Consider the following 15,796-nt stretch of genomic DNA (forward strand, 5'->3'; position numbering starts at 1 on the left):
GGTTTTCTTCTAGGGTTTTTATGGTATTAGGTCTAACATTTAAGTCTCTAATCCATCTTGAATTAATTTTCGTATAAGGAGTAAGGAAAGGATCCATTTTCAGCTTTCTACTTATGGCTAGCCAATTTTCCCAGCACCATTTATTAAATAGGGAATCCTTTCCCCATTTCTTGTTTCTCTCTGGCTTGTCAAAGATCAGATGGCTGTAGATGTGTGGTATTATTTCTGAGGACTCTGTTCTGTTCCATTGGTCTACATCTCTGGCTACAGTAACCAAAACAGCATGGTACTGGTACCAAAAGAGAGATATAGACCAAGGGAAAATTTCAAAGTTATTCTAGTTTAAGCTTCGGAGTGGATATATTCTGCATTCAGGATACTATCTCCTGTTTTATGGGAATGGAGCCATAGGATTCTTTTTTCAATGGGCATTTTGCCTTTATAAGAGAAAGACAATTTTAAAGACTTTTTAAAAATTATTTTTTTAAATAATTAAAAAATGATCTAACATGATCTAACTTTTGCGACTAACTTCAGCAGTTTAAAAGGCAGGCTCTTATAATGGCTATAGGAAGAAGTAGGATATATGGATTTGGAGTAGCTGTGACTTTTTCTCTTCTTTTCCTTCCTTTTCAAGAATAACTAGACTTATTCTTATGGTAGTAAAGGGTTGGCAAATCTAAATGACGCAATCCATTTTTAATCTAAGATAGTCTAAACCTTCATTTTCCAGCAATAGGTGACCCCAGAGTGACTATGTGAAAATTATTTTAAAAGTAGACTACACATCTCAAATACCTACCTTCTGTGGTTAAAAAAAATGTATTTATGAGCCTTTTGTCTTTATGAGTCTTTGTGATTGCTCTTTGCTTTAAATTGTCCACCTAAGAGGTCTTTGATGATAATATTCGTTTAATACCTACTTCCTTTTCCAATGACCAGTTGATTATTATTATTTGCAATCTACTAGGAAATAATTTTGAGCAATGTAACTGGACTTATACAACTGACAACCAACAAAAAAGTTTTGTTTCATCGCTTTTTTTTGTTTGTTTGTTTCTGTGAAATTAAGGGCATCACTGACACCCTGGAGCATCTGAAAACAAATTTCCTTTTTTGAGGCTTTGGTGGTTATCAAATAGGGTGTGAATTTACCATGCTCCATTGCGCTGAAGGAGACCCACGTTTGATGGTCTTGCCAGGCATTTACACATTGTATAATGCTGCCTCCACTTTCAGTTCAAAGCAAGCATTGTCTCCTGGGTTTTCACTTAGCTTATTGCTGCTTCTCATTTATTTTGACATAACAGTTCACTTCAAACTAGATAATCTTCTGATCAGGAAAAAGAGAAGCTAGCTCCTTTCCTTCATAAAACAACCTTTTCTTTGAAGACACAGTTCAGTAAATCTAATAAATTTTGAGACAGCATTACTTTTTATTGGTTGGGTACTATGATAAAAAATGAAAACAAGTCCTTTAAAGATGCTTTTGATACAAGACTTCTTTTTTTTGCTAAGTTTAGAAAAGCCATTCTGTATGTATAATAATTTGATAATATTAGCCCGCATGAATTTTCGTTGTATTGGTGGAATTTTGGCTTTTGAACTGTGTATGTGAAACAGAAGAAGAGAAAGCAAAACAAACAACCAACTAATGTAGTTGGTTTTTTGTTGAAATTCTAAAGGGAATTTGAACATGAATTCAAAATGCTGTTTATTAAACAAAGAAGTTTAAAACATAGCAAGATTGATTTTAAAAGTGCAACTCAAAGCCATGTTTTAGAAAACGTTTCAGCTAATGGTGGCTGGCAAAAGATCTCTGCTGGCAGTGGTTTTGGAATCTCAGAGGGTTACTTTCTGTGAACCAATGATTTCTTTTTTCTAAGATTAGTAAGTAAAGCCAGATAAAAGCAATTTCAGGTATGACTGGGAAAGCAGAAACAAAACCAGAAACAGTTGTTTGCTTTCAGTGTTGAAGCCCTGAAAGGGAGGTCATTACAAAAATTGTTTTGAAATTTACAACTTTTGGATTGTTCCTGAAGTTTCCTGAAAATATAAATGTCCTAGTAAGTATTTACAATACACATGTAAAATTTTTATCGAATCACTTTGGAATTCATTGCAAGTGCCCAAACATGCCTGGTAAATGAGCTAACTACATAAACTAGAAATATTAATTTCTAAGTGCAAGTTTATACAAAAGCTTCGTGAATTTATGCCTGATACAAATACTAGCTAATATTCAGTTGGAGTTTCAGTTTGGAAAGTAATTCTTCATTCACCACATGATGTGATTCCTCTAAGAGTCCTGTAAAATAGATAGGGCAGGTTATATAATCTCCAATGTGAAGAGACAGTAAATAATAGCTATGATTTGTTGAAGGTTAACTGTAAGCCATACATCATTTAAATATTTTGCATATATTAGCTCATTTATTCCTCTCAACAGCCTTATGAAGTAGATACTATTGTTGTGCTATTTTGGAGACAAAGAAATTACGACACAGAGAGGTTAAGCATCTACCTAAGGCTGTACAGCTAGAAGTGATGAAGGTGAGATTCAAGTTGAGAAACGATTACTGTCCCATTTTGCAGATGAGAAACCTGAGGTTTAGAGAAGCTGAGATCACTGAGCTCACTAAGCTTACCAAGGTCAAAATCCTTGAAAGCGGCTGGGCGCAGTGGCTCATACTTGTAATCCTAGTGTGCAGATCACTTGAGCCCAGGAGTTTGAGACTAACCTGGTCTCAGGATGGCAAAACCTCGTCTCTGCTAAAAATACAAAAATTAGTTGGGCATGGTGATGTGCATCTGAAGTCCCAGCTACTTGGGAGGCTGAGGTAGGAGGATTGCTTAAGCCCAGGAGGTTGAGGCTGCAATAAGCCATGATTGTACCACTGCACTCCAGCCTGGGCAACAGAGCGAGCCCTTGTCTCAAACAAACAAAAACAAAACAAAACAAAACAAAACAAGAAACTGACAAAGAACAACACCGAAATTTAGAGAAAAAAAAATCTCTCAATCTGTCTGGCTGTAAAAATCTTAGCTTTTAAGCTTTTAAACATTTTATTACAATGTTTAATTAACCTGGTTTCTCTATTATTGATTTTATGCCCAGATATTTAAGCTAATATGTTGCTCAATTCTGGTCACTGTATACAGAAGCTAATTGACATTTTTCTCCCACTATGTAATTTTTAATATCTGTTTCTACTTTGTAGCTTTGGTAGATGAATGGCTTTTACTTGGGATACTGGGAAACTTTTGGGGGAGTATAAGATGCGAAGTATATAGTAATGTGCTAGAATCACTGGGGAAGCATTTTAAAAATACATCAGCTGATACCTCTGAACAGATCTATCATATCAGATAGGTATGGCACTATCCAGGGTGGGTGGGGGCTATCAGAAGGAGGCTGCCCTAACCTGGGTACTTTCAGAAAAGTTCTCCAGCTAAACCTGCTATGTTCTAACCCAGATGAAAACTGCAAGAGGCCCCTCTCCATACCCTCACAAGCTGTCTCATGCTCTGGAGACTTTTCAAGTTGTAGATATTACCTGACAGTTACAATGAGAGAACTGTTTTCCTCCATCTGGGTAATAAGGCACCTGATCAATAATTTGGGGGCAGAATTATTGTGCTGTCTGTGGTCAACTAAAATCTGTAAATTTTTTTTTTTCTTACTGAAACCAAGATTAAAATAAGTCATCCCCTTTACGCTTGTCTATATTAAATGTACCTAATTTGGGTTCATTATTCCTGTGTGTTGAGCTTTTTGTCAAAATGGATTTGGTAATCTAATCTATTAGTGAACTATTTTCAGGTTTGTGTCATATAAAAATTTGAAAAGTAGAATCATCCTGAAGCAGCGGCCAGAGAAGAGACAAGGGAACGAGCATCAGAATGCCATGCCTTTCTTGGATGTGCAGAAACCGTTTGGCCTTAACATAGATCAATGGTTGACAATCCAAAGTGCTGAACAGTCCTACAAGATTCCTGCTCGATGTCATCCTTTTGAAAAAGAATGGATAGAATGTGCACATGGAATTGGTGGTATCTGGGCAGAGAAAGAGTGCAAAATAAAATATGATTATTTCATAGAGTGTATACTTTGGCAGAAAACGATGAGACGTTTGAGTACCACCAGGAAGCAGTGGGACAAGCTGGTAAAGGAAGGGAAGTACACCCGTCCACCTCACCATGTGGGCAAGGGGGAGCCTCAGCCCCTAAGCAGACTCCCAAAGTGCTGGGACTACAGGTGTGAGCCACTGCACCCAGCTGTTATAAAGTAGTTTTCAGCTTTATTTCCTTCACTAAAAAATTGGGATAGTAATACCAATCTCAAAGGATTGTTGCACATACAGAGATTTCATATGCATATAAACACAAACACGTACATATATAACATATATATAATTTCCTCTAGAATAGTACCTGACATGGTAAATATTCAATGAATAGTGTCTATTATTAGTAACTAATAATTATTAGCTCATAATTATTATGGCTAATAATTATTTAGCACATTATTGTCTTTGAGGATATTGTGAGAGAATTTGATCAATATATGTCTTTCTATGCCAGAATATTATCTCATAAAAAAAGAGGTGTATTAGTCTTAGCTTACTTCGTAGACCATTTATGATTGATCACTATTAGTCTCTTATTCTGTTTTCTTTTTCTTTTTTTGAGATAGAGTCTCGCTCTGTCATCCGGGCTGGAGTGCAGTGGCGTGATCTGGGCTCACTGCAACCTCCGCCTCCAGGGTTCAAGCGATTCTCCTACCTCAGCCTCCTGAGTAGCTGGGATTACAGGGATGCATCACTACACCTGGCTAATTTTTGTATTTTTAGTAGAGACGGGGTTTCACCATGTTGGTCAGGCTGGTCTCAAACTCCTGACCTCATGATCTGCCCGCCTTGGCCTCCCAAAGTACTGGGATTACAGGCATTAGCCACCACACCTGGTAAGTCTCTTATTCTTGAGTTAATATAGTATAGTGTTAATCTATTCATATTTCTCAGTTTGTAAAATCTTTGGCTGAGTTTTTTATGTTTCTTTCTTTCTTTTTGGAGACAGAGTCTCACTATGTTGCCCAGGCTGGAGCCCAGTGGCTGTTCACAGGCCTGATCCCACTACTAATGAGCATAGGAGTTTTGACCTGCTTGGTTTCTGACTTAGGCCTGTTCACCTCTCCTTAGGGAAACTGTGGTCCCCTGCTCCTAGGAGGTCACCATATTGATGCCGAACTTAGTGTGAACACCCAATCGGCTTAGTGCACTAGAGTCCGGGTGCACTAGAGTCTTAGTGCGCTAAACTCCTGGACTCAAGCAATCCTTCTGGTTCAGCCTCTTCAGTAGCTGGAATTATAGGCTCACATCACTGCACTCTACAGTTTTTTGTTTCTATACGTGATGAAATAGAATAAAGCCTTGCTTTTCTTAAACCTAGTATTAGCTGTATCCCAAGTATCATCTGCCATTGCTGAGAACCCAGAACTAAATAAACAGTTGAGGAGATGAGCTTTCATTTATAGCTTTACTTGTGAAAGGTTGAACTGGCTTTAGTTTTCTTTGGCCATCAGTTTCTAAAAGTTCTTAAAAGTTTGTTTACCAACTGAGTTAAATGAAATTAGCTAGACAGTTTTGACTATTGCTAAGAAGTCAAAAAGAAAAAACTGTAAGATTTTGTTCAGGACGAGAAAGCAAATTATAAGAATATGATTGGTGTTTTTAATTCTATAACTAATTTTGCACAATGCTATGTTTTGTTGTGGATGAGAGGTGAAAGTGACATTAGAGATTTTTCTCAGGTTAAATAAGATTTCATTGCTTTTGGGTAGTGAGCAGACATACAGAAGGATGTTCATTTAATCTCCAGAGAAAGTTTAAATGGGTTTCTGAGTGTGCCAAGAGATAACCGTTCAGGTTTAGTTTATAAGCAGGATTCCTTAGCCAACATTTTTATTTCCCTTTTTATAGTTTCTAAAATAACATTAGCTCTAACATGCCTAACAATCTCAAGAAAATATATCCTAGTTTGTGATATGCACTCTCTGTAATGGTTTACCATCACTTTAGACTTCAGGAATAAGGTTCAGTAATTTTAAAACTCAATGCCGTGACATAGAAAACCACTGGCATTATTAACTTTCAAATCAATGAGGAGAGTAGAAGAATGTTTTAACAAAAGAGCTAATGGCTGTTTTCTTTAACCTATGGTTGGAATAATTAAAAAGCATGGCCTTTTCATCCAACACTAAAAGTAAAATGGAGAGTCTGATGTTTTATATCTGAATCCTGTAGAGGATACCTCTGGCACATGTGTAATAGGTTTCCATTGTATTCTTCTTTTCTTAAACAGATATTCTTCCTAGCACCACCACATGATTCTTATTATTTAACATTTATTTAGTAGTGGCAATAGATTTGGCTCTGCATTGAACGTCAGAGAGTAGGGATAATTCCTTCCTGGTGGGCATAGTATAAAAATCAGGCAAACCAAACTTCGATATTAAGAGATAATTCTCCATGATACGAGGCAGAGGCAGAGCACGACACAGGTGCTCTGCTCTTTCAGGAGGCATCTTAAACAAAAATGGAGGCAAAAGTGCCCACAACCTAGTGCTGTCATCTGGAATGCTGGTGAAACAACCCCCTAAAGCTGACTTAAAAGGCACAGCTGAATTGAGCACAAAGAGAAACCAACGGGCTTGTGGATGTTACTGTGCCTTCATTGAAGCTTTAACTCAATAATATGACTATTTAAAAGCAGATGTGGTTTTCCTAACATTGTTACAGTTTCAACCATCCAGCTATTTTGCTCCTTTGTGATTTTGAATGAATTATTGATAAGGAATACTTCAAAGGTGTGCAAAAAATTCTTTTGCGTTTAGCGTTTATAAAACAATGATGTTGATGGAGGGAAAAAGAAAACCACTGTCAATATTTCTCTGAGACTAAACAATAACAAAGTGCCTTCAGGATTCATTTTAATGAGAAATACTAGTGTGACTCTGTGGAAATCTCGGGACAAGCAGTGCACACTAGCAAATTAATTATAGGTTGGCAGCCAGGCAAATGTAGGAGGCTTATGGTGGCACTGTAGAAAATAAATATTATGTTAATCAGCAATACTGGCTTATTTCCTCAAAGGTAACATCAACCTTTAAATGTACAAGTCACATATATGTGGAAAACGATTTCAAAACAAGGGGTGCGTGACTTTTCTGACTGCTATTTTCAAGTTAGTATTTGCACAAGGTTTCCTCAAAATAAGGCACAACTGATCCCTTAGTCTTGTCCGTGGTCAGAGAACAGGGTTATCATTACCGACAGCATTTTATCTAAGCCTGACTCTGATCTGTGCTGGAGGAGGCATTGACTTTCATGATGGTTTTATGGATCGATGATTCAGGTGGTTCTCCAGATAGCTCTGCTGGATTCCTGGGCCCTGTTTGCAAGTCAAAGCTGCGTCTCCTCCCCTAGGTGGAATTTCTCAGTTCAAGGATTCACTTCTTAGCTGCCTCCAGCTCCTGCATTTGGCAGCTGACAGGGCAGCGCTGTTAATGCAACCAGAGTGTTTAAAGCGGCAGGTGATAAGAGACGCTGGGATTTTAACAGCATAATGAATTAATTCGCAAACTCACTGAGCACAAATGATAACTTTGGTACAATTTCTAGTTGCAATTAGGAGGGGACTGCATTGTTTCACAGGATAAAGGTATTAGTCCTGATTCTTGTAATGTAATGTGTAGTATACTGGTATCTTTGAGGAAAAGCTAGTTTCTGGATGTGTGAATTTGCCCGTGACCAACTCCTGAAATGGATGCAAATTAAAATGAGCGATTTCTGTGATAGTGAATGTGCTGTAGCGTAGCCTCTATACCCAGTTTCCTAAGAGGGGGCTGGCAGAGTCTCAGAATTTCATTTTGCCTCAATGCTTATCCAAAAGCAGCATAACCAGCCCCTGTTCAAATGTATCCCAAAGTTTTACTATATTTTGAATTCATCCAGCCTGAGCATGCAATCTTCATTTTGTACTTCAACCTGTAACTATTTCAGTGGCTGCCTTCAGAATCAACAAATTTGAGATGACTTTTAATTTCTGAGATGACTTTTAATTTCTGTGTCCATTGTCCAAGAGAATCGTTCATATCTTCACCCACTATTTCTGACGTTCCCCCAAAATATTTCTAGCAGAAGAAATACAATTTTAAATACCAAAGACAAGTTTTAGAAAAAAAAATTCTACTTTTATCAGAATTTGATTGGCATTATTAACAGTATTTTCAAAAAGAAAATTGTGAGTTTGTGTTAACGAAAATGTATGCTAATGTCTTTTTGAGAATTATTTGCCATTATTTTTCTCCTTAGATTGCTATACTACTAAAAGTAATCAATAAAATCTATTGTTACCTGTAGAATGCTCAGATAAGTACTAGGTATACATGGCTAATTAAAAAATATCATTTGATGATAATAGTGGTGATAGACATAATGATAAAATACTTGTTCTTTCAGATGACTGACTTATGCTGAAATGATATATTCATTCGATACAATGAATATTCAATGCAATTTAATAAATATTCATTGGACACCTGTGCTAGGCCCTAGGGATATTAAGATGAGAAAGATTCAGTATTTTGGAAGATTATATTGTTACAAATATTCCCTCCTTTTCCTACAAGAGGATTATACTTCCTGCCTGTGGCCATGTACCTTGCAGTGTGTCCTGAGGGAAGGGAATATGTATACTTCTCTATTCTTGACCATGTGACTAATTTTAGCCAATGACCTGTGAGTGAACATGACTCATGCTACATCTGAGAGGCATTGTGTGTTTCTCGCAACATTCTTACTTTTTTCTCTCTTCTCAAGAATGGCATATCTCAAAAAGGAGCTGCTCCTAATCTGAAACACAACCCTGCCTTTAATCTGAGTCCTGGAGAGAAAAGATTAAACAAAGCCACAGCAGTTGACTACAGCTGCCAATGTGTAACACGTCTGTTGTTGTAAGTTGCTGAGACTTTGGAAGTTGATTTTTCACCATAGGAAGCTAACTAAAACACTTTACATGGCATTAAACTACCTTAATTCTAAGGCACTAAAAGTTGTGATAAACTGCACATAAATTTATGACCCAAAAAAGAACTAGTTCTAGTCCAAGAATCTACAAGCTCAAGTGATGTAACATTGTCGAGATGTACTGTGAGCAAATTACATCTGGGTTGTTCTGCCCAGATTTGGATACTGACAAATTTTAGTGAATTAATTGTGCAGCTATCTTCATTGAGTGTTTAGGTTACCGAAAGGAATAACTCTGCCATAATTTAATTGTCCTAGATGTACAGATCTGGCCCAAGTCAGTTGGTAGTTCAAAGTCAAAGCTGACATGCTTTGTTTATCCAGTGGATGAAAACTAAGGCTTTTTTTCAGGACAGTTAACATGCCAGAGATACATATCCACTCATTTCTAGTATCTCTTGATGCTTCTCAATAATTAGGTATCAGCAAACATTTGCATCTCTCCTCTCTTTCTCCTCCAAGGGTCTGGGTTATCGTGGATGGAGAGGACTTCTGCCTGAACAGAAAAAATAGTGTGTGTTTTGTCATATGTATGTTTGCCTGCATCTGAGAGAGAGAGAGAGAGAAAGAGAAAGTGAGGAAATAAAAGGTTTAACTCAGTTCACAGTGTATTATACTTTCTTGAGAGGTCTCTTATGCACCTGAAAATATCAGACACCAGATGAAAATCCCATAATATTGTAAAGAAAAAAAAGATGATTTAACATATTTATTTTTGTTGTGTCTTTTCAGAATGTTTTCCTATACACCCTTTGCCAACTGCCTTTCCTTAGACTTGGATGCCAGGACGCAGGCTGCGGTAGATATTGCTAGTGCTCCCCTGTGTTTGGCTCTCTTGTTGTCCCTTGGAGCATGGTACACTCCATCTCCCACTGCCCCGCAGCTGGGTCGGTCATGTGATGGGTTCTAGCCAATGGACCTGAACAGGGGTGATACAGTCACTCCCTGGGCACGGCGCTCCAGAGGTCCTTTCTCTTGTCGCAGTTACCTTGGAAGACTCATGCTGAGAGGCCAGTGCCACCAGATGGAATTTGGACAGATCCCCGACTCACTGCTTGGACCTGCAAAAGACTTTTTGGGAGCAAGACATAGGTTTTTGTGATTTCTGAACACTTCTCACTTTTTTGCCTTGGAATTAGTTGCTTTTTCTTTTTTTTCTTTTAATTACATTTATTTTAATGCTGAATTTACTCCTGTGCCATAAGTTTTTGTTTCTTCAGTTTCTTCTGGGATATCTTTTTTTTCTGGGCAACTTCCTCTTCTGGTTTAGGAACAGTCTGTTCCTTTTCAGTAAGGACCATCTCAGTGTGGCAGGGAGAGCTCATGTATGGGTTAATCCGACCACGAGCTCTGTAGGTCCGGCGGCGAATCTTAGGTGCCTTATTCACTTGGATATGCTCAATGACCAGAGAATCTACATCTAAACCCTTAAGTTCAGCATTACTCTCTGAATTTTTAAGCATGTGCAGCAAAAATTCAGCACTCTTTTTGGGCCACCGACCTTGTGTCCAGCCTCGCTGCTTGGCCTGGGCACACCTGCCGTCTCCACCATTGTAATGTCGGAATGGTATGCACTGTTTCTGTAAAGTGACGTCTTTCAGATACTTCGTGGCTTTTCATATATGCATACCCTTGATGGCCTGGGCAGTTTCACGAGTGTTCTTAAAGTGAACACGAAGATTGGAACCTCTTGATTTGCATGATTTCCTGGGGTTCTCTGGGTCAAGTGAATAGTGAATCATTTTCACAGATTACCTCAGGCCGCTTAGGGAAAGAGCTAGTTGCTTTTTCAAATCTGTCCTTCCTTCTTTTCTTTCTTCTTACTTTTTTTCCTTCTTTTCTTTATTCCAAAAATATTTATGAAACCAGGATCTATGCTGGGATTACAGTGACAAACAGTAGAGTCATACTACTGTCCTTATGGATTTATAGGGGAGTGAGAATAGCACACGTTTAAAACATTTTTTCCCTGTACCAACCACTCTATCAAACTATCTCACTTAATCCTCATAACAACACTGTGAAATAAGACTTATTATTATCTCTATTTTATAGATAAAGAAACTGGCCTTCAGAGAAGTAAATGACATACCTTGAATCATACAGACAGTGAAGGGCAGAGTTGGGCTTCAACCCTGAGCTGCTTGTTGCCAAAGCCTCGGTGTTAAACACCAGGCTATAATAAGGAGTAACTTTTGGTTATCTGGAGAGTTTGATGCAAACTCATCATTATTATTATAGATCTGTCAAAATTAGAGATTTCTCCCCTCTTTGGTCAAGAGTTTGTAGTTCGATATTTTGATCATAATGAAAAGGGTATCAAGAGAGTGGGACCAAAGAGTTCCATTCCCCTTACTCTCTGTGTGAAACAATGCCCAGCCATCTTCCAATATTGCCCTCAGTGCTTTCATTCCTCTCTTGAAGGTGGGATTCGTCATCTGTGCGGATAGCTTCATGAATCCACTTCTGGGGAGGCTAACAAAGTGGTGGGCACGAAGAGGTTTTTCTTACAGTTTTCAGTCAAGCCTCTGTGAGGATAGAATGTCTGTCAAAGGAAGGGTCAGTAGCGATCCTCTTTCCAGGGGGAAGATCTGTGCACCAGTGAAGATGTCTAATTACAACGTTAAAACAATATTGTTTGGAATACAAAGTGAGACCTTTCTCCCACTTATTTATGATTTTCTTTTTTCCATCAAAGGAGCAAGCAGGACTTTGAAACAAATGAAGTTTAAGTGAAAATTTTTAATGTCACCGCCTCCCACCTCCCACCGGTGACTTATATACAGCTTATTTTACTGGAAGGGGCACAGAAAACTTTGGCTTTTTACTTAAGGACATTTGATAATAGTCACTGTTTGTTAATTTCAGGCACTTCTTCTTAGTAGCAAATTCTCAGGTTCTCAGGTCTTTTAGGGCAACCCTCAACTCCTGCATTGCTGATAACAGCAGTGTTTCTCAAAGTGTAGACCATTGATCACATCAGATCATCTGAGTCTTCAAAAATGCAGTTTCTCAAGTCTCATTACAGGTTTGTTGAGTCAGAGTCTCTGTTGATATTACCTCCTAGCACTGAGCATTTTCTCAAGGTCCAAGGTGGTTATCATGCACACACTTAAGTTTGAGAACCAGTGTACTGGCACCTAGAGTCTCCTGGCAAAGGTTTTGCTTTCACAAAGAGCAAACATTTTAGCTTTTATTTTGTCCTCCTTCCCCATCCCACTGTGTTTTAACCCATTTATGGAATAGTCTTACAGAACTTCTAACAATAAATTTTCCATTAAAAACGATCTACTGGCCAGACATGGTGGCTCATGCCTGTAATCCCAGCACTTTGGGAGTCCGAGGCGAGTGGATCACCCGAGGTTGGGAGTTCAAGATCAGCCTGACCAACATGGAGAAACCCCGTCTCTACTAAAAATACAAAATTAGCCAGGTGTGGTGGTACATGCCTGTAATCCCAGCTACTAGGGAGTCTAAGGCAGGAGAATCGCTTGAACCCGGGATGCGGAGATTGCAGTGAGCCAAGATCATGTCATTGCACCCCAACCTGGGCAACAAGAGCGAAACTCTGTCTCAAAAACAAAAAACAAAAAATGAACAAACAAACAAACAAAAAACATGATCTACTTAGAATGGAATAAACATTCTTTTCAGGGCAGAAATCAAATATAGGACCTTTGGGAAACCACAGCTTTCTTTCTTGATCTCCATTAGGCATATTGAAAGACAGTTTCTCCCCTTAAAAGAAATGTGCTTACAGACTAAAAAATCTCTCTTTAAACAGTTTCAAAAATTAGATTCACTGCCTTGTGCATCCATATTACCTCAACCAGCCACCTGCAAAGATACCAAATGGAAAGCCGACCAGAAGAAGGTGAAGTTCAGGTTCATTTTGTACATCCTTCATCAATGTTTCACTATTGTGCTCTCTTCTTTCGCATTTGTTTCCTTGGCACACATTTTTCCTTTCACTCAACCACCTCCCTATACCCGTTTCTACATTTATTTTAAGCAAATATTTAGGTTTTGAGGCCAAAAGACTCTTCAGACCATTTACAATGAAGCCCAGGACTCAGAAGGATTAGCAAGAGGGAGGAAGAGGTGAAAGCCAGGCTCTCCCTGGTGCATTTGATGAAGACTGGGTTTACTAGAAGAAATGTAATGATCAAAACTCACATACCTGTGGGAGGCTCAGTGAGGCAACATCATTCCAAATGTGTAGTAGATAAATTACCCAAAGTTATAGGGAAAAAAAACCCGAAACCAAAACAAACAAAAAAACACCTTCTGGCTGCAGCAAGTTACGTAGGCTATGAATTATTTTATTGAACAGCATTAAGTGCTTTCCTGTTGGAAAATGAGGGACTTATTAATTATTTTAAGTTCAAAGTAATTAAGTCAGGCGCTGTCAGACTGACATGGTTTTCTCAGCAGGCGGCTGGATTCATTCAGCAAAGTGAAGGATTTTTCGCATATGCTGGGCTACAGGTGAGCCAGTTGGTAAATATGTGACATATTTTAATTATACCTCATTGCAATATGTAGCTTGTCTTATGAATTATTTGGTCATTTGTTGCTTTCTCATGAAAGAGAAGATATTGTTGAGTTTCCCTAGGAAGGATGTAGAGGGTGTAATGGGGGAGTGTCTGAGTTCATGGAAAGGAGGAAAATCACCTCTGTGGTAGGTACTTTTCCAGATTATTTTAGGACCTGACCTGCATGTGACCTCCTATTGTAAGTTCTGGGAAAGTTTCTGTCTCCACTGGCTAGCAGTTGTGAGAAAATATTTTCTAGCAGGCCACATCAGGACTGGATGGTAGGAAAGACTGAAAAGCTGTCTCTAGATGACCTCCCTTCTGGGCTTTTCCTAGAAGCCTTCCTGGTGACCAGCTGCCTAGCTAGATTCCAGGTGCATGATGGAGAGCCTTTTGATATGGACAAGAGACAGAGAAATACTGGGTAGAAGACAGTTGTTCCTGGTAAAAGCCCCACCTTGAAGCCTGAAAACCCATGACCCTAAGTGGGAGCAGGTATTCCTGTTTGAACACCAAAAAGTTACCTTTTGGCCTGCTATGTCCCCCTATTCTGTACCCATATAAACCCCAAACCCCAGGCTCCACAAACAGATTAACAGAAGAGCAGAATGACAGAGGAGAGAAGAAAAGAAGTGTCTGAACATCGAGAGGAGTTTGGCTGGGGATGGTGGGAGAGGAGATAGGCTTCTGGGTGGCCAAACTCTAAAGGAAGATCATTTTCCCACCCCATCCCCTTTCCAGCTCCCCATCCATCCTACTGAGAGCCACCACTACCACTCAGTAAAACTCCCTAATTCACCATCCTTCAAGCCCATGTGTGACCTGAGTTTTCCTGGACACCGGACAAGATCTCAGGATACAGAAAGCTGTCACACTGGCCCTCTGTACTCGTGAAAAGGCAGAGGGTCCACTGAGCTGTTTAACACTTAAGCTGTTGGTGGATGGCAAGGCTAAAAGAGCACCCTGTAACACACACCCACTTGGGCCTTGGGAGTTGCAGGCTCCCACCCCTAGACGTTACCATGGGACCAGAGCCCAAAAGCACTTGCCATAACTCCTGCACCTGCCTGTCTGCATGCTTCCCCTACTGTAAGGGATTTGAGCGCATGAACAGAAGAACCACATCCCTGTCACATATCCTGTGAGGGGGGCCAGGGAACTCTCCCATTTCACTTTGAGCTCATATTTGCTTAAAAGAGGAACAGGGCAAAAAAAAAAAAAAATGAAAATCAGGGGCTGAAGAGAAATTTGCAGGTGAAGAGATTGACTTCAACAAGGCTGCAAAAGTTTTCTAAGATGTTTATCTTAAAAGACTCAAAGGTCCCTTTCATAGCAATAGGTTTCCAACCCTTTCTTCCATCAATTTGATAAGGTTGAGAACAAATTTGTCTTTGTCATTCTTACTCAACGTTCCACACCCCTACCACCCCCAATCCAACACCAAGTGCCTACTCCTCTATCAGCCCTCTGTGTAACAGAGCATGTTTATATCCTTGGGTTGCCATATGTTGTTCATTTGTCTCTGGTCCTCCAGTGTTTGGGAAATTTTCTTTTCTGGACTCAAAACATATTTGTTCTTCCTCTCTACCTTCTGCTGAATAATAACTAACTAATAATGACATTTGTACTAATGTGTTTATCTAGTCATTAATTTATTTAAGCGCTATTAATTTACTGCCTACTTTATGCCCTGTGGAAATGATACACAAGACAAATGTGTTCCTTCCCTCCTGGAACTTATCTTCTTGTGTGAAAAGAAATGTTTCCTGGCTCCCATATGTAGAGACCCTGAACTTAGTCCTCAAATTCAAGAAGGCAAGAAGTCTTATACTAACTTTAAAAAAAAAATTCATGTAACTTCAAATTCAATCCCTTACCTCGTTGAGCTGGTGGAAAATTCAATCTAAGTTACTTTTATTGTAATGGTCTATAGTATGTTTATACACAGAAATAGGAAACCAGAGTAGCCCCCCTCATCCCCTACAATACAGAGTTGTCTCTACAAAATATAAATAATTTAGTGGCCACAGTGGGGAAGGGGGAAAGAGTACAATATGGAAGGGAAGGGTTCAAATTTCTTCCAGTCCTCTGGGTGAAGAACAGGGGGCAGGGAGGGGCAGGGAGGGGTAGGGGTAGGGAGAGGAAACCATCAGCACTGTGAGATGGGGGACA

At 39.1% G+C, this 15,796-nt stretch overlaps 1 protein-coding gene and 1 pseudogene across 1 annotated transcript; one reads left to right on the forward strand and one right to left on the reverse strand.

The window, feature by feature from the left end:
* Nucleotides 1–3,908: 3,908 nt before the first annotated feature.
* Nucleotides 3,909–4,292, forward strand: LOC108514381 (NADH dehydrogenase [ubiquinone] iron-sulfur protein 5-like). Its single transcript, XM_017850584.1, has one exon. The coding sequence runs from the start codon at nt 3,909–3,911 to the stop codon at nt 4,290–4,292; it is 384 nt and encodes a 127-aa protein (XP_017706073.1).
* Nucleotides 4,293–10,276: 5,984 nt separating this feature from the next.
* On the reverse strand, nt 10,277–10,831 carry LOC108514388 (60S ribosomal protein L17 pseudogene; annotated as a pseudogene).
* Between the last annotated feature and the right edge of the window lie 4,965 nt (nt 10,832–15,796).

The sequence above is a fragment of the Rhinopithecus bieti genome, unplaced genomic scaffold, assembly GCF_001698545.2.
Source record: "Rhinopithecus bieti isolate Rb0 unplaced genomic scaffold, ASM169854v2 scaffold_1887, whole genome shotgun sequence".
NCBI classification, from domain to species: Eukaryota; Metazoa; Chordata; class Mammalia; order Primates; family Cercopithecidae; genus Rhinopithecus; species Rhinopithecus bieti.